The following is an 18729-nucleotide window of genomic DNA, read 5'->3' as shown; positions in this document are numbered from 1 at the left end:
CCCTTGGAAGCAAACTCTGCTTGTGTGGGGTTGGGTTTTTTCCTTCTCTTCCCCTTCCCCTTCCCTAGCAATTTACTTATTTATACAGATTTTCATCAAAACGGCGCATCGCAGCGCGGGAACCTCGGGAACCGGTCCTGATGAGCCGTGCTCCTTCAAAGGGAGAAGGCCCTTAACGCATTTAAAGATGCCTATTTTAAAAGAAAAGCATGGGGCAGGGTGATGGGAATGTCTTTTTTTGGGGGGGGGGGGCAAAAAAATTCCTTTTTTTTGGAAAAAACCCTGCAGGAGCCGTTCGGAGCAGATCCCCCTGCCCGTCGCGGAGAAACCTCCAACTGCTCTTTTGTCGCCCGCTGCCAAGTCCCGGGGCGGGCTGCGGGAGCGAAGGCGGCCTGGCAGCTGGGGCTGCAGGCGTGCTGCTAACAAATCCGTGTTGAAGGCTGCCAAAAAAAAAAAAAGAAAAGAAAAAAGAAAAAAAAAGACAGCTTGATTTCGTGGTTTCCTCCGTGCGCACGTCAAAGCTGCGCCCCGAAGGACGGCAAATCGGTGTGAGCGTGTCCTGGGGCGGCGAGTGGGTGCCCAGACCCCGAGATGATGGAAACCAGCTTTCCATCTAATTAAGCTGAGCGACTCCCTCGTGGGTTTAGGGTTCTTAATTACCTTGAATTTTAATAAATGGGCGCTGCGAGCGTTGCTTGGCTTCAAAAGCCACGTAGGTCCATCGCTGACCTTTGCCGCCGACCTCTTCTGCGCTGAGCCCTTCTGCTGGTCCATGAAATAAGTAATAAATAAAAGCCCAAGCGCCACTCGCCAGGGCTTCGGCTTGTCGCCTTTCCATCCTCTCTCCACCTGGATATTTGGATTTCTGGCCCCAGCTCGGCCAGGGAGGTTCCTGGAGTCTCTTCTGCAGATCCTGGGAATGCCGGGAATCCCTCGTCTCGCTCCGAGAACCCCAGATAATTCTCCTCCTGCTTGGTTTCTCTTGCTTGGTTTTTTGTTTTTTTGGGTTTTTTTTTTGTTTTTGTTTCCTTTTCCAGCCTACTTTGCTGCCCGGGCCCAGCGAGGCGATAGCTCGCGCTGATGCTCACTCTTCGGCTGCTCCGCCGGGCCTTTCCGCGCTGGCATCGCTCCGCTCGGCTCCTCTCCCCGAAACTGCTGCGGAGGCGCTGGGGGATGGCGTTGGAGCTCCTGTGTAAAATATTCTTTCTTTCTCTAAAAAACAGAAAAACCTGGGTGCTGCTGCATTATTATTATTATTATTTTATCCCTTCCCGGTGAGGGAGCAGGGCGACAAAATCCCCGGCACCGGGTGGACGTGAGCAGATTGGTGCCATCTCGCCGAACCCTGTTCCTCCATTTCTGAGCTTAAAAAACGAGATTTATTTTCTGCTTGGTAGTTTTTTGGTTTGGTTTAGTGTTTTTTTTGTTTTTTGGTGGGTTTTTTTGTTTGTTTGCTTGTTCGTTTTGGGATCTGTTTTTGAGATCTGTCGCCACTCTGCCAGCCCAAGTGGGACGTAAAACCTAAACATTTGTTCTGGCCCTGTTGCAGGGATGGGTTTTTACTTTACATCATCTTTAGGAAGAAGATTTGCTTGAACTGACCTTTTGGGATCTGGGTATCTGATGCTGTAGTATCCGTGGAGATGCTGGGATGGATGAGGCTGTGTTCAGGCTGTGCAAATCTTTCCGGTCCCCAGCGTTTCTTGCAGTCAGTGCAGTGCAGGTGTCCTCATGCACCTCTGCTCAACGTGAAACCCAGCTTTTGAGCCGTGACTGGGTGCCCAGCGGGGGCTTCACCAGTGTCATAGGTACCAGAGTCTTTGGTGTTGGGCAGATGGGTCCTTCTAAGGGCGCTCCAAGCCTTTAGTATCTTCTTGCTGAGAAAGATGCCATCTCTTAGAAATCTCAGCTCTGTTACGGAGTTGCAGGAGCGGAAGGTCATGTGAAATATGTTCTGGTCACCTGTTTGCTAAATGTTGACCCGATCTCATCTGATCACTGACTCAACAAGTATTCAGGAGCTCAGGCTGACGTACTGAGAGGGAGGGAGCGGAGATCTCCAAGCCATGCTGCCCCACTGCTCCTGGCCCTGGGTCCCTGGCTGGGTTCAGTTTGGTGGATCTCCTTCCCGGAGCCACCAGCCGCGGGGAAGGAAGCAGGTGGTGCTGGCAGGTCAGCTCTGCACCATCTCCAAGGGCAAAACCAAGTGGGAAATGGCACTGAAGCTTTCCCAGATGGGCGGTCATGGCTGTCTGCCCCTTGTGTCTTCAGGGGCCACCCCACCGCGGTGGGATTAGCCGTGCCACTGCCTTCTAGGTGCAGAGAAGTGCTCGAGAGCAGCTTAGGGTGAGGAGGTGCTTTATGTTGGGGAAATCCAAAGCATGCAGAGTTTGGAGCAGACTGCCATCTCCCATCTTGCTCCTTTTCGTTATTGGGAACCACCTCTGAAGGTGAGGTCCTGAGCTGCGGGTGGTCAGAGGAGGGATGGGAAGATCCTTAAAACCTCCAACTTTAGCCTCTCCCATAGTGCTGACTCGCCACAGGGCTGTGGAAGGATGCTGCTCCTTCCTCCTGAATCAAAAAGGGAAAAAAACGACCTTAATGCCGATATCATGACTGGGCAGAAAGATTAATCACTTCACTGGATTTCTGTCTTGGCAAAAAGATGAAGTATTCAGGAATGCGATCAACTGCTGAGCAGTAGGAAATAGAGTTCAGGCCAACGCGGGCAGATGGAAACCACTTCGTCCCCTGCTGCGGGGAAAGGATTGGAGTAATCAAAACTTGCATCTTGCCTGAAATGCAGCTCCTCTCTGAGCATGCCCTATCTGCAGAGCCTATGGAAAATACCCGCTTGCACTATGTGTTTTAAGTCATGTGCTTTGGGTGCCCCGCTCGCACCGTGAGGCTGGGTGCAGAGCTGCCCTGGCCGGGGTGATTGGCCTCCTGTCCCGCACGAGCGATGCAGGACACCTGCCAAACAGCAGCCAAATGGCATTTTGCCTTCCTGGTCCTCCAGCTGCACCTAATCACCGCGTGGCTGTTGGGCAGCAGTAGTCTTCTGCCCGGGTAGACCCTAACTAGACCTGCACACGTGGCCAACCAAGGAGAAACCCTCTTGCAGCCCTGCTGGGCTGTGATATTTCATTTTTTTGGACCTTTTCTGGTGGGTTTGGGTGACACCGACATCCTTGTGCTCCGAAGGAGGATTGTGGTTATTGAGAGATGAGGCTTCTCCGTTGTCACTGGAGCCCTCTCCAGCTCTCCAGTTCGGAAAGGCTCAGGCAACACTTGAGATACGAGTTGGGCCTGGCCAATATTACTTTACTTGCTGTTGTATGGTGTAGGGTGTTTTCTGTTTTCTCTTTGAGTGGCAGGATTACTTTTTGTTTGCTTTTGTTTTCAAATCCCAGGTGACCCTTTGCTTGTTTGCTCAGTATTATCCAAATTTGGCTGTAGGTAATCTCCAGCGTGACCCTTTTTTGCTGTCTCTGTGCTAAAGAGGAGACCAGATGTGGTCAATGGAAAATCCCTGATACTGAGGTGGGAAAAGGTGCTTTTAATGATCGATTTATGCAGTTCTTAAGTTGGTGAGGCTTGATGCTTTCAGCAGCTGAAGGCAGTTTCTTCTTGTTATGCATTCAGTACTGAAGTCTGGACACTTTATTGGAAAATTTCTCCTTTAGAAACAATTTAATTTTCATCAGCAATATTTTTGGGGGCAATCCGTTGGCCACAATTTCACCTAGCATGCTGTCTTTCAGCTTATAAACCCTCTTTCATGTGGCTCATTCAGGGGAAAAATGGCATTACGCACCACCTCAATCATTCAGATGTCACAGAGGAGATTGCATTTGACTAATCAGGGGAAATTTGGGAAGATTTAGTAACGCCAGGAGACATGACCCAGTTTCAGATAAATGCGTTTCAGACAATAGAGGTTGTGCTACATGGTGGAGGAGGGGGAAATGGCCCCGGGATTGAAATACTTAATTATTATTTATTTTTTCTTTTGTTGTGCTGCCTCTTTCTCGGATCCGGGGCTGCTGGCCGGACCCTCTCCGGGATGCAGCTGCCCTGGGGAAGGAGGCCAGCTCTGGTGAAGGTTTTGCTAGGTTTGCTGGGTGGTGGTGCAGCCTCCGGGCTGGATCTGGGGCTGTTGGCCACCGTGACGTGCTGGCATTCACTGGGAATGTGCTGGGAGCTGGCTGGCGTTTGCTCTGGAGTCTGTGCCCTTTGGTGCTCCCGAATACGAGATCTGGCTTGGTAGTTCGAGATGGACATCCTGAGCGGAAGGTGACCGTCACCGTTCGTTTCCCATGAGATGATACCCCTAGGCGTGAGGCGGTGGTTAATGGTGTTTTGATGGTGGTTCAGGATATCGGTGGTTTGGTGCTGTGCTGTGGCCTCTCTCCAGCTGGTGGTGAACCCTTCTGGTCTTCTCTTGAGGTCGTGGGAAACCTAGAATTAAAGTCAGGCTAGGAGCGATGGACTGATGTGGATAACAAACTTCTGGATAACTTCTGTACTTGGGATTGGAAGAGAGGGGTAAAAAGTTGGGTCAAAAGTGGGGAACCTGTTGCCTTGTGGGAGCTGGGACTCCAGAGGGCTGCTCGAATGCTCTGGCTGGGTAAGAGGAGACCTCGTGGCCCTTGTCCGATCCAGAGGTTGTCCCGCCTGCGAAGTGGGTCTTAAGTAGAGAAGACCATAAATCCGCATAGCCAAGGGCTTTCCTTGCACTACGACCCCATATAACCTGACGTGTTTCTACGCGCTTCGTAACTACTCCGGTGTTGTTCTGGGTTTTCGGCCAAAACCAACAGAAATCGCAAAAGCGTAGCGCTGTGATCTTTTAAAAACTGAGAGGGCCGGAGGGTAGTAACTGCATGATTTGCAGATGCTGTATATTCTGTCAAGCAACTTATAGGTGTTTGTGTGTGCAAGGTTTATGTTTGCAGCCGTGTGCTAGAACATTTTAATTTTAAAACCTTACATTCTGTTTAAAACTCCTTATCACCTTTTATAAAAATAGCTTTAAACTTGCCCAGAGTGAAGCAACAAAACTTCTGTCTTAATTTCATATTGGAGCCAAGTGTCTGGATGTATCTTGAAATTGGCAGCGACGTGAATGTCCTACGGGATGGAGCAACATCAGAGCCCACCTGGAAGTGGAGGGAGCATCTCGCTGCACGGATATGCGATCTGGGAGGTCGGCAAGCAGGGAAGATTTCCCTCCCCCCCGAGGCATGCGTGGGAATCGCTGCCGATTTCTGGAAGGGGGCTCAGGTTTTCGACCTCTCGCCTTTAATGTTGGAAACAGCCTTTTGAATGATCGTTCAGCTCTAGGGGATGGTTTTAATGCTGAATTTTGCCGGCAGCCATTGCTGCGTCTGCCGCTCGCCAGCCTGGAAAGTTGCAGTTGTTCCTCATTGCAAATGAAATGGGATGGTCTTCATAGTGACTGGCCTTGTTTGGTGGGGGTTTTTTTTTGGGGGGGGGGTTGTTTTTTCCCCTCTTCCCCCACTTTCCCCTCTCCTGCATTTTTCATGGCTGGACTGGGTTTTTCCAGCTGCTTTGGTTTCGGGCTGCTTGGATGGGGTTGCATTGCTCTGAACCCTTCCTCGCGCACACGGGATGGGTAGCTGCATCTCGCAGGCTGGCTCCATCCCACCGCTCTTCCCCAGTCACGTGCTGGACCATGGCACGGTCCGGTTGACGCCGAAAGCAGCTGCTGTGGTCGGCGCTGGGAAACGGGGAGGCTGGATGGCCCCAGCCCTGCTGTCTTCTGCCTCAAAAGTGGGGAGAAGACCCTGATGGTAGCACCACTGCTGGAGGAAGCCGTGGGGGGAAAAAAGCACCGAAGAAGGTGGAGAATGGTGACGTCGTGGGGGTAAATCACCATCAGCTAGGTGTGAGCAAGGTGCCGGTGCTGGAGCCCGCAGGGGACGTGCGGGGAGGCAGAAGGGGGCCCAGCTGCAGAGCATCGAGCGGGGTTAGAAGCACTGGTTCCTCCCCGACCGGGGCTCAGCTCAGCCAAAGCACCAGGAGAAAGCTCGGGGAGATGAGGCTTGATGTGCTCCTGCCGTGCTGCAGCCCGTCGTGCCTCTGGCACGTGAAGGCATTTAACTGGGTGCAGAGCGAATGCCCCGTTCCCCTGCTGGGCGCGTGGTGCACCCAACTTCTGTCCATGGAGAAGTGCAGCTGCTCCTGTCCCTGCCTGTGTCCACTCGTGGGCATGAAGTGCTGCTGCCGCTGCTGGAAAAGTGGGAATTTGGCCGTCTGCTCCAGTGAAGCAGGGTTTCCTGCCTTAAAATAGCTCAAGAGATCACACCAAGCTCCGCATCTCTCCCTCTGCAGAGGACGGTGTTTTGCTCTGAGTGAGCACAAGCGGATATCTCAAATGCTATTTATTCTGTCCTTGTCCGTGACAGCAGCAGGTCCCCTTGCCTGGCTCTTCGGTGGCCTTGCAGGCGCTTCTGTGCTAGGCTGGCTGGAGTGAGAGGGTCCATTTGCAGCACGTCTCCGTGAAATGTCCCAGGCACCTCTTCTTAGATCCTGAGACCTTATTCCAACGCTTTTTGGGGAAGCCCAGGATTGCCCCTAAAAACTTCTAGTTTTGAAGCAGTTTCCTAAGGAGTTCCCAAGTTCAGTGGGCGTGTGGATTTTGTCTTTTTGTTTTGTTTCATTTTTTTTGTTTTTACCGAGTTATAAGAAGTTTCGAGCACAGATTAGCACTCTCCTCAGGCCAAAGTCTTGCTGCTTTTGTCGTGACGCCTCGAAGGCAGGACGCCAGCAGTCCTCTGGATACGCAGCTTTGTAGGGAAGCGGTGCTCTAAGGTGCGATCTGCAGTGGTTGCTGGAGGACATCCAGCCCTAGCGTGTGTCTAGGTAAGTTCATTTCCTCTGCACATACCTCTGGGTGTCTGAATTGGGCACCGGGGTTCCCAGGGGGCTCTGAACTCCCAATTCTGGTCGCGTCCCATAAAACACTTGAGCAGGATTTTTGAGGTATTAGTAGCTCCTTGACCTGCTCTTCAGGGATGTGCATATGCTTGTGACATTCGTGTAGCTTTAACATTTAATAGTGTTAAGTGGCCTTGAAGAGCGTTTGAAGACAGCCTGTGTCTGTTCCCCATACCCAGAGAGGACACAGTCACATTGGCCGTGTAGGGCACTTGTTGGTTGGTCTCTGGCTAGATGCTTGTCCATGGAGGTGGTGCTGCCTTGCTTTGCTCCCCGTAGCTGTTGTGGGCACGGTGCATTGGTGGAAACCACGATGGAGCTTCTTGGAAGCAGATCCCACCGCGTGCAGTGGGGAGGTGTTGGTGCCCCACGGCAAGAGGAAAGGGCCAGCAGACTCGTGGCTATGCTGTTTGCCTCACTTGCTGGAGAAGGCACCTGCAGCACTTGGTGGCACCATGAAGGCTTCACTTCATCCTGGGATTCTACTTGGGATGTGTAAGAGCTTGTGTCCGCTCAGACAAGCGTTCAGCCTAAAACAGGAGCCGCCCAGCTGAAGGACATGTAGGACATGTCTGCTAGGAGCAGAACCCTGGCGTCCAACCCAAACTTAGGTGGGACCTATGGTGGCTTTTTGGGCAGCAACTCTTGAGACTGTATTTGAAAGCACACATGATCTTGGGAGCTCATGTGATCTTTGGGTGACTGGGAGTGATAGTACCCAGTTTGGCAGGAAGATGATCTTGCTGCTTCTGTACACGCAGGTAACGCTAAGGCCAGACTACTCACTCTCAGGTGCCCAGGAAGGGAGCTGAAAAGTTAGGAAGAGCTAAAAGTTACCCGGGATCTGGAAAAACCTGTCCTGCAGCCAGGCTAAATTTCAGTACACTTAACTTGTCCAGGAAGGAGGAGGTCATTTTAGAAGGCCTCCCCTCCGCCCTTCCTGCCCACGCACGAGCTGCGTGACTTGAGACTCGGCAGGTAGGGGCAGAGCAAAAGCCAGCGGCTGAGGCTAGAAAAAGCCAGCCCGGCAGTTGGACGTGCGGAAGATAAATGCAAATCTGAGCTGCGCCTTGTCATTTTAAGAAGGCTGAATAGGTTTGTAAACACCCCAAGGGGTGGAAAAGCCCCAAAGTGAGCTGTTAAAGCAAACGGTGTTTGCAGAAGTTCTTGGGTGCTTGTGCTGAGCCCTCTGAAAGGGCACTGCTTCTCCTGGAGAGCTTTTGGGGGGCGTTTAGGATCTGGTTTTGCTCAACCTGGAGGTTCATCCTGCCTTTGCCCTTGGAGGAAGCGTGGCGGGGTGGGATGTCCCGGTGCGGACCAAAGGGCCGCAAGGTCGGCCCCGTCCCTTCCCGCCCGCCGGTGACGTGGGGACGCTGGTGGGACACGCCGACCCCAGCGGAGCGGTTCGGGGTTGCAGCACCGTGCTGGATCGGGGTTATATTAATGACTAAAGAGGCAGCGAGCTCGCCCTGGGGGAGCACTGTGTATCCGCCTAAAGTAGTTTCCAAATTTCACCGTTATGAGGGTTTTTCCCCCAAAAAATCCTGCAGTGAGGCTGAGACGTTCCGGTGGATCTGATGATAAACCAAGCCGTTGCTTGCAAACCTGCAGGACGTGCAGCCACACCGGGTGAGGGACCAGCGTGCGGGGCCGAAGCCCCACAGGGCATCTCAGCACCCGCATCCCGAAGTGCCGGAATCGGAGCGCAGGAGTGCAGCTGGGCTCCTAAAATCCAATTTAGTAACCAAAGCAGAGAAGTTTTGTGGAGGAATTCTGCTGTGTGCGTGTTTCTAAAGGCACGTGGTACAATGATAAACATGAAAATCAGTGAAAACCTTTTCCTATTTTTCTATTTTCTACTTTTCTCTTAAAGCGACTGACACGATTGAGGTGTTTTACAGAAGCAGGCCAGTTAAAAATGAGGATTTTTTATTTTTTAAGCTGTATTTCCTGGGCAGAACTCAAAGGCGAAAGCTGTAAGAGGAGTGGCTGTATGGAGGCAAGCTCGGAGCATCCCCCCGGGCCCATTGCACCTGATGAACGTTTTCTCGCTTGCATTAAACGTAGGCAACCAAGGCAGGTGTCAAACTCCGCGGGGCGGAGAGGTGTTTCCCTACTGAGATCCTCCTGCTGCAGACAGAGAAAACATAACTGGAAACATGCAGGGGGAATCCTGAGATTTGGTTGTTTTATTTTATTTTTTCAGGCAAAGCCTGGCCTTTTGGTAGTGCCCCGTTGATGGTTAGCGAAGGGCAAAGCTCCTCCGAGAAGAGGCTTGGATACTCTCTAAACGGGTTAAGCTGCTTTTCTATGAAAAGAGCCTTTGTGAAAACCGGTACCTCGGGGTTTCCCGCTGGAAAATCGGCCGTCGCAGCCCAAATGTGCCGGGCCACCCGTTTAACTGTGGCCTGATCTCACCTGGGTTTCCCGCGTGGGTAGGACACGTGGGTACCGTGCCCAGCACCGTTTAGGTAACAGTGATATAGCGATCCTAAATAACGCCGAAATGGTGCAACGTGAGCTTCTCTGCCTAAAACTTAGCCGGATGGACGCTTGTGTGTTGGAGCATCATGTGCTTTGAAATAACTTCAGCAGGAGCAACCTTCAGCAACCGCCTTGAAATAACACCCGTTTCCTTAGCTTGTGGGTACCTGCTTTGGTGAGTACACCTGCTTGCAAGGAGGACGGGCCTTCGACATCAAGGGCTTTCAGAAAATACAAGGAAAAACAGAGTTTCATGGCAAACTTTAAACGTGAACTTGCAAATCCAGTGGCGTGGTCGCTAGACGCGGTGGCTTGGGCTGAGGGGGGGCTTCAGCTTCGGTTTGGGAGCAACCCGCTCTTGCTCTCATCAGTGCAAATACGATAGGAAAAAGGAGGGGAGAGCAAATATTTGCATTTCTGCTATTGAATCCATCTCGCCGATGTGATGGGAACCGCTGCGCTCTCGCTTCGTCCTCCGCTCTTGCTGAAATATTTCCTAATGTGCCGTTTGTTTACCGAAAGCGGGTGCTTATCTTCCCTGCAGCTGGGAGCAGCGAGGCCGAGGCCGCGCTCGGGCAGCAGCTTTGAAGCGCGACGATAAGGGAGTCTCTGTCCTTGCAGAGGTGGGGCTGGGGGGGCGGCCGCTTCTGCCGCGAATCTCCTTTTCCCCTTGCTAGAGACAGAAAACTGAAATAGTTTCAAAGACTAGTTATAGTGCCGCAACGGTCTGCACCAAAAAGCTGGTTTCTGTTGCGTGACGGAGGTGGTAAGGGTGGGTTTGGGCTGAAGCTCTGAAAGCTCCCTGGAGCACCCATACGCTAGTGGAGCTAATATCCTGGGATAAAAAGAGGCAAGGGCATGAATTCCTTACCAAAAATAAAACTCTGTGGCTATTAGATCTGTCATGTCACATGTTTGAGGTTATTTTATTCCTTAAACATCCCATACCTGGGTTTGTCGTGCCTTATTTTCATTAATTATATTCCATTAATTATGGTAACTTGGGACTTGCATCTGCTATGCTGGAATTTGTGGGGAAATAGCTGTTAGAGCTCTCTGGAGTTTTAGGGGGTTTTGGGAGGAGCTGGCCCAAGTGGAGAAGAGGGCTGTGATGGAAACCCCTTTCATCTGTCTAGCGGAGGTTTGGGCAGCTCTGCCGTTATCCCACGTGCTTTGGGTTCCTGGTGCTCCCAGCTGAGGCCGTCTCCCCTCGTGAGCGTCCCCCAGCTCTGCCTGCCCTCCTGAGCAGCTCCAAGAAGCTGAAACCTTGAATTATGGCTCCTCCGAAGGGGTTGGGGGGACGTGAGGAGATGAGGGAAGCAGTGAGTGCTGTTTTGTCTGGAGAAAGATGGGGTTTGGGGATGGATAGGCTTTTAGTGCAGCTTAGTGATGCAAAGCTACGTGGCTTGTACAGTAATATAGCTGGAAGGGACCTCTAGGCACTGGAGGTCCAACCCTGCCCCAAGAAGGGCCACTCAGCCCAGGGCACTCGGGGCCTTGTCCTGCCAAGTTCAGGACATCTCCAGGGATGGACACTGCTTTTGTAAAGCTATAGGAGAAGGAAAAGTTATGGAAGAAGGAAATCTTCCATGTCCCACTTCTGACCTGGTAAGCTCATCAAATATTTGCTCCAGATTCTGCTTCCTGCCATGGGGATGCAGCTTCACCTTCTGAAAAAATATTATATATACCTTGTATAGTTGCTACTTAAGGGGTGCTCGGCATTTGCTCATCTGAAATTCCACGTAAAATTCCTGCAGCCTGAGTAAAGGCTTAAAATTGGAACAAATTGTTCTCAAGACACAGCGATGCTTTGAGTTCTGGTGTCACTCGGCAAAGCGTGACTGCCAGGTAATGCAAGCCGTGGAAGAGGCTGACTTGTGTCTCACCGAGCACATGCAAACGCTGGGGTGAAAAAACCCTCTTTGATTCTTCTGGGCAGCTTGGGCATATATGGAAAATAACTGCAGTGTGTGGTTTTCGCTGATCTCTGTGCTCTGCTCTTAGGTGGATCGAAGAACTAAAATGACAAAAATCCCCTGTTCTGTGATCTTTCCCTTTTGTCCAGCTGATGGCTAAACTGGTCTAGGCTAATTTGCTGCGGGCAGTTGGCTGTTGATCTCGGCGTGTTGAGACCTGAGTTATTTCCCCGTACCCTGTGCCAAATTATCTGTGTGATTTTAGAGCTGCTGGCCAAGCGCTCCAGGAGCACAGTGGCTCTATGTGCGCCAGTGGGACTTTGGGGCTTGGAGTTGGTTAAAGAATACCCTTAACTGCGCAGGTTGAAGGTTAAAGTGCTTCACATTGAGACTACAAAGGTTAAAGGTAAAGTCGAGGTTGCTCTGAGCGTTTCCACTCTGTGTTTCTCAAGCTCTGGGAATTCAGCTCTGTGAGTCGTATTTGGTTTGGAGATAACAGCAGCATCTCTCTTTAATCTGAATTACTAATTGGCTTTAATTATTTGGGAATGAAGCGGCGGTTCATGCTTGGCCTCCGTAGAAGAGTACCGTCTCCTGGTCCCGTCTTGCAGGGCCTGTGCTGGTTGTTGGTTTGTGGGCACGATGGAGATGTGGTTCGAGGTGGGACCTTTTCTGAGCACCTTGCAGGTGCTGCTGATGCCGTAGGGTTGTGCCACCTTCTTCAGGGCTGTGGTCTGCCTGGACTTTGCTTTCAAAGAAGGCCAAGGCCCCCACAAAAGGCCAGCAAGGCCATCTCCTGCACCAGCGTTGGCTTAATGCTCTGGTGTGTGTGGAAACGTGACGGTGTGCTAGGTACATGGGGGGATGACTCAAAAGTCAAGTTTCTAGGTGGTTGAAGAAAACACCCTATTATGAATATCTTCTAGAGCTGTCATGGCCTGGGGGAAGAAACATTGCAATCTGCTCTGTCACGTCGCGTACCCTCAGTGATGCTTCCGTTGGGTGCTTATGCTGGCCTGGCTGCTTTTGACCATCCAGTCTTATGCCCAGGCCTTTTGTGGGCTCTAGACTTCAAAGCAGTCACGGCTTCTCGTGGTGGGACCAGGAGCGTTCATCTAGCAGATGCAGCCTTTCCTTTCTCCCCAGCTTCAGGCCACGGCACGCACTTGAAGGGGCTTAACAACAAACGCCTGGGAAAAACAGGTAAATGCAGAATACAGAAGTGGTGTCAGGCTTGATGGATCAAACAGGGACTTTTTTTTTCCTCCTCTACTAAAGCTGCTGGAGATGCCTGGTCTTGCAACGCCATGCTCCTGAAACCAGCCGGCTCCTGGCTCCGGCTGGGCTGCCGGGCTCAGCCCGGGAGCCGCCAGCCCCTTGCAGGGGCGTGAAATTTAATTACAGCCGCAGGAGAGGTGCAAAGGCGAAGATCAATAATGAAGATAAATAATGTTTCGCCAACAAAGGGAAATAGTTTTTTTTCTTTTTCTTTTTTCTTTTTCCTCCCTTCTCTGTTCTTTCATCTACCTAATGAAGAAGGAGATGTCCCCTAGAGAAGGGAGCATTAAAACACGTGCATGTTCCAGCAGATGTGCACGGTGGTCCTGCGTAGCGGGAAACCCGCAACGGGGCAGCTCGGTTGCAGAGGCATCGAGGGACCAAGCAGTACCTGGTGGCTGGGAATGCTGCTTTTTTTTTCCTTGCCAGAGCCGTTTGCCTGTTTTTTGTTGTTTTTTTTTCCTTTGTGGGATCCTTCCTTCAAAGAGGAAAGGACAAACCTGGATTTGCAAATACTTAAAATTATTTAGCCTGTTTTTTTTGCTAGCTCTTGACCGCGGATGCCGTTGTCCTGGTGCACGAGGTTTCCTTGCTAGCAAACTTTATTGCTGGAATTTTTTAATTAGAGCCGGTAAGACGCTGCTTATTTAAATCCACGGTGATGGATTTGTTTTCCCGCGGTTGCTTAGTGATGGGAAGATGCCGTTATTTACGCAGTTATTTAGCCCAAACAGCCAGAAAATAAGAGAAATATGCTGCCCCTAGGCATACTGTACCTGGTGGCCTTGCCGGGGTGGGAATGTCTGGTGGCCCACGAGCGAAGTTTTTCCCCCCAAAGCAGAGACTGAGTGATTCCCGCGGTGTCCCAAAGCGTTTTGAACCCGATGCTGCAAGTTTTCTACCGCAAGCTTCTCCGAAATCCCAGGGTTTAGCATCAGTATCGTGCATTCCTGTGCCGCTGTGCAGATACACCGGTGTAATTAAAGCAGGAGCAATTTTATGGCACGGCGTGTTTTGCTCTCCGATTTTTTTCCAACGTGCCCATCACGACTGTCTGTTGCATGAACTTAAGTGTGGGGTTTTTTTGTTTTTTTTTTTTGTTTTTTTTAAATTAATTAATTTATTTTATGAGGCCCCTGTGACTATCTGTAGCCTCAGGCACTGGTTGCGATGGGGCCAGGCTCTGGGAGCCTTCCTCCGCAGTGCCTGGGCGAGGATGCACGAGCTCGGCCGCTTGCACTGGCGTTAGGGGCTGTTAATGGGGAAAATAGGAGTGGAAAAGGGTGAATACAAAATGCACAAAAGAGCATCGTGGAAACCGGCTGGTTTTTCTCGGTGGAGTTTGCATGGGTCCATCTCTGGGTTTCTGCTGATGTTTTTTTCACGGCTTTTTCTTGCCCGTCCCGGGGCAAGTGCTGCTCTCCGGACTGCAGGCTCCTTCTCGCCGCAGACGCTTCCCGAGGCCCTGGCGCTGCCTTTCCGAAAAAAACCCCAAAACCAAAAATGGGGAGGAGGGAAAAAAAAAAAAAAAAAACCTTTTAAAGCCCTTCAGGAAACCACGACTTTAAAAGAAAAGGAAAAGGTCGTTAAAGCTAACGAAGCCAGGACTTAGCCTATAAAACGGAATAGTTGCACACGGGGTGAGATTATAGAAATAGAGGTTTAGTTTATTTAAAAAAAAAAAAAAAGCCATGGATTGATTAATTGTTACACTGCTTTTTACAGAGGGCTTCACCGAATGATTGTGTGGCATAGTCACCTGGAAAATTAGTTGTTTTTTTGCTACTTTGGCTTTTTTTTAATTAAAATTCTGTAGTTCTGTAGTCAGAAGAGCTGCGGGGTGGCCGGGGGACCCGCTGCATCCTGTCGCGTCCCGGAGCCGATGCTGGTGGTGGGCTCGGAGGGTTGGCAGGACTCAAGCAGCTTTACATCTTGGAGGCTGCCTCGTGGCCATCTTTTTCTTTTTTTTTAAAAAAATTATTATTACATATATTTTTTTCCTTACTGACAAAACTGCTGCTCTGGCAGTATGTTTCTATAGCTCCATTAACATCTGAAGGTTCCTGCTGCTGTAGCTATCGAGCAGCTCTAAAAATAATTGCACATTATACATATAAAAATCTATTGCTGCTCAGCTGCAGAGCACGCTGTTTTGAGCGCTAGTTCCTTAACTCTTGAGTCGCTGTTAACGTTACTCTGAAATAGCATGGTGAAGGCTTTGCTTTTAAGACGAGGACCAAAGCCGTCCTTGGTGTGATGGCACCACCTCTGTTGACGTTTGCTGTGATTTTTTTCCCCATCATCCCTCCTGTTGCATCTTATTTCCGTCGGTGGGGTGAGTTTGGAGGCTTTGGGGGAAAAGTCCCCCAAAAGGGCCCTTTGGAGCCCTCTCCAAAGCCCTGGTCTTGCCCAGCGCTCTGGTGCCTCCTGAAGAAGGTCTGCAGATGTCCAAAACACCATGTGCTGTCTACCGAAACGACTACAGGAGCTGCCCAGCAGCAGAGCAGCGTTAATTGCCCCGTTTTTCATGTGTGGAGACCTCAAAGGGTGGTGTTTTTCAGCCCAAAACCTTCTGCGCTTGTTTAGGTGTCCGGGTTGTCCTGGAGGCCTCTCGCCTGTATCGTGTCCGTGGTGAATTAATTTCTTTCTCATTTGGTTTTCTGAGGTTTCCATGTGTTTTAACTCGTTCTCCCTTTTCCCCCTCCTCAGTACACTCGGGTTTGGATTCCCGACCCTGATGAAGTTTGGAAATCAGCAGAAATAATCAAGGATTACCGCGAGGGAGATAAAAGCCTGCGTCTGAAGCTCGAAGATGAAACTGTAAGCTTTTGAACGTTGTTATTCTCTTCCACTTAAAGTTTCAAATGAATGGGAATAAGCCTGAGCCCTCTCACATTTTCTAGAAAACATTTTTATTTTTAAATAAGTCTTATCGCCTTAACGCTTCCAGATTTCCCTCTGCCCGTTCCCTCCCGAGACGCTTGTGTTAAAGTAGGTTGCAAGAAAAGCCCTCGACCTCTATCATCTGGTTTTCATCCTCTGGCAAAGTTGCAATAGTCTGTGATATCAGATTTTTTTTTTTCTTTCCTTTAATAGCAGCAGTGTTGCTGCGAAGGCAGGAGAGCGGCTCCGCAGAGGGTGTGCAGGGTCTGAGTTAATCCGGGTCTTGCTCCCCGCGTGCAGGAGGGGTCTTTCCCCCGTGCCGTGCTCAGGGTGCCCGCGGCCGCTGCTGCCGTTCGACACGCGATGTCCCAGCCGTCCACCTTGGACATCTTCCCTTCAGCTCCAGGCTTTTCGTGGAGCTGCGAGACCTGCAGTCATGCTGTGGCAGGAAGGAAAAATATGTTTTTTCCATGAGGAATTTCATCTAAGTGGGCTTTTTCTCACTGAGCAGGCAGGGTTTTCTTTTTCACTGTTTGGTGGATGATCCGCTCCGTTGCTAAAGCAGGGAGCAGGTGCCACCTTCTCCAAGCTGAAGGTGCTCCGAGGACCATGAATGATTCTCACCCCTGCCAGTGGACCTTGTCCATAGCACGCGGGGGACTTTTCCCGTATTTAACGGGAAGATGGAGCAGAGGAATGAGGCACACTTGACTACGCCGTTCTCCACCACAGTTTGTCTTTAACCCCCACTCAGTTGAATCAGAGATGGTTTTTATACATCCGATAAAGTCCTTTTTCATCAAACAAAACATCATGTGATTAGATACCGACATTTTTCCTCTAATCTTTCTTGCCAAGCCTGTTTAATGCCGTTTGCCGTGGAGGGCTGGCTGGTGTGGTTGCACGTTGGGCTGCAAAGCTGTAGCGAAGGGGAGCAGCGCACGCGTGCATCGGATGAAGATGCTGAGCACACGTACCTCGGTGGCGGAAAGCTGTGGGAAGCTTTTTGTTCCTGACAGCCGGCGTGCGTTACCCAGCTGCTTAGTGCTTCGCTTTTGTCCTTGGGCTTTAAGTGAATTTTCATGCATTTTGTGGTTTCTGGCTACACTCTGTGTTTGGAGCGTTCCTCCTGAACGGAGAGCTGGGTTTAAACGTCACCGGGGATCCCCGGCGTGTCGGCAATTAAGATGTGAGACGGAGTGTAAGCTCTTGCAAATTAGCATCGACAATGTGGGATTACGGTCGAAAACGCGCCACAGATGCCTAAATGTGTGGTGCGAGCCGGTCCCTGTGCTGGGCACGGATGGTGCTGCCGTGCCGGGACGTCGGCCACCAGCGTCGTGGGCCTGTGGCGTGGTCTCTTTGGCAAAGCGCTCCGTCTTCTGGGTTTTGTCCCCCTGTTTGTGCCCCGGGGTCCACAGCGTGGACAGCCCGGGGGTTGGATGTCACGGCAGACCTGGTCGTTCGGTCCTGCTCGGAGACTGGGGTGACCTGCCGGGAGCCGAGCGTTGGCTCGGGCAGCGTGGTCCAACGCCACTGATCCTGCAACGCACCTTCATTGCCCAACACGCTCTAATTCAGATTTCAGGCATAGCGGTGTAATTGCAGGGCCGGGGCCCTTTTAGCCGGCTACAGCATCAGGAGCAGGCGGCGGTGTCATGGGTGCCGGGGAATTTTGGGACCACTTCCCAAAATGCCAGAGGGGAAGCACGCATCCCAGTCCCAGGTCGCGCGGGGTGTCTTATTGCTCTAGGATCTGAAAGCCCGGTGCTCTGAGGGAGGCAGGGGTGACTTCAAAAAGTTAGTTTTTGTTCTGTTTTTTTCATTTTACAGGAAAAAAAATGCACTTTTTTTTAAGTTGGTGGCCCTGCTGCTGTGCATTTGGGGATGAGCCAGAAATAGCAAGCATATGGCCGGCCGTCTGCTTTAATGCCGTAACTCTGCTCTTGAGGAACGGGAGCAGCGGGGGCTCCGCGCTTCCCCCCGCCCTGCCCCGGCTTGAAGGGGTGTAAGGGTTTGAGTACTTAATGTGGCTTGAATTAAAAATTAAGCAGCTTGTCCTGACCTGCATTTACTGAATGCTGAGAAATCCATAGGGAATAAGCCCTGAAGTAATTCTAGCTATCCGAACCAGGTCCTGTCAGGTTCCCTTGGGGCTCTGTCCACGTTGTATTTAGCATTAAGGGGCTTTCGTTCGACACGGATCCGGAGGGGCTATTGCTGAACAGGGCAAGGGTCGTATCCGATATCACGCAGAGAGCTGGAGTCATCCTCAGATCAGCTATTGGCCATTAAAGATGCTGGTGGGTTTTCTGTTTTCACGTTCCTCGCGTGTGTCTCTTCAGATCTTTGAGTATCCCGTTGACCTCCATGGGAACGAGCTGCCTTTCCTGCGCAATCCCGATATCCTGGTGGGAGAGAATGACCTGACGGCCCTGAGCTACCTGCACGAGCCTGCGGTCCTCCACAACCTCAAAGTGAGGTTCCTTGAGTCCAACCACATCTACACGTACTGCGGTGAGTGTCGCCGTGTGGCTGTCGGGCCCGGGGGGACCCACCTGGGTCCACGTGTTGGGTAATGGCCACAAAGTCAGAGGTGGCTTTTGAGGGCAAGTGTGGTGAGACCTTCCTGGGACCTTCCACGGTGCATTTCCCTCTCTAAAGACAGTTCCCTGCTGTAATGAGTTTGTAGTGGTGACCAGATCTATGAGACCTGATGTACCAGAAAATGGTGCAATTTAGCCAATCATGAGAGGCAAAAACTGTAATTATGCTACAGAAGAGCAGACAATAAAGATGTGCCTTTAATGTTGTTGCCAGGCATTTCTTTTCTCTGCAAGAGAAAAACTTCTTTCTGGAGCAGTTTCCGTCCAGAATTATAGTGATATCCAGAGAAAATTGATGGGCCGTGATAGAGGTCAGCCCGTGTGGGAAAGAGGGCAAACAAAAATGGTGCATTGCTGTTTTCTGCCTATTCTTGATGACTTTGGAGTTGTTAATGCTGAAATTCAAAGCAAAGGAAGGGCAGGTGTGAACTCGGTTTCGCCTTTCTGGGGAGACTGGCTGGCCGAACCCCTCCAAGACAGCAGTTACCCCTTGTGACTGTGAGCGGATGGCAGCAAAAGGCAACCTCGAAAAAAGGTGGTTCAGCTTGGCTTCTCCAGTTGTGCTGGAGGAAAAATACTATGGCAGTTGAATGTTG

At 51.0% G+C, this 18729-nt stretch overlaps 1 protein-coding gene across 1 annotated transcript in view; it reads left to right on the top strand.

Annotated features, from left to right (window-relative positions):
- The window catches only part of LOC135325110 (unconventional myosin-Vb-like), a 119626-nt gene that overhangs the window by 4928 nt on the left and 95969 nt on the right, over window positions 1–18729 (top strand). Inside the window, exons 2-3 of the mRNA XM_064502657.1 lie at window positions 15354–15464; window positions 17873–18044. Of these exons, the coding sequence (XP_064358727.1) occupies window positions 15354–15464; window positions 17873–18044 (283 nt within the window). The remainder of the gene's footprint in view (window positions 1–15353; window positions 15465–17872; window positions 18045–18729) is intronic.

Source organism: Dromaius novaehollandiae, chromosome Z (assembly GCF_036370855.1).
Source record: "Dromaius novaehollandiae isolate bDroNov1 chromosome Z, bDroNov1.hap1, whole genome shotgun sequence".
Classification (NCBI taxonomy): Eukaryota; Metazoa; Chordata; class Aves; order Casuariiformes; family Dromaiidae; genus Dromaius; species Dromaius novaehollandiae.
Note: the sequence above shows the minus strand (reverse complement) of the source record. Positions and strands in the feature narration are given on the sequence as shown.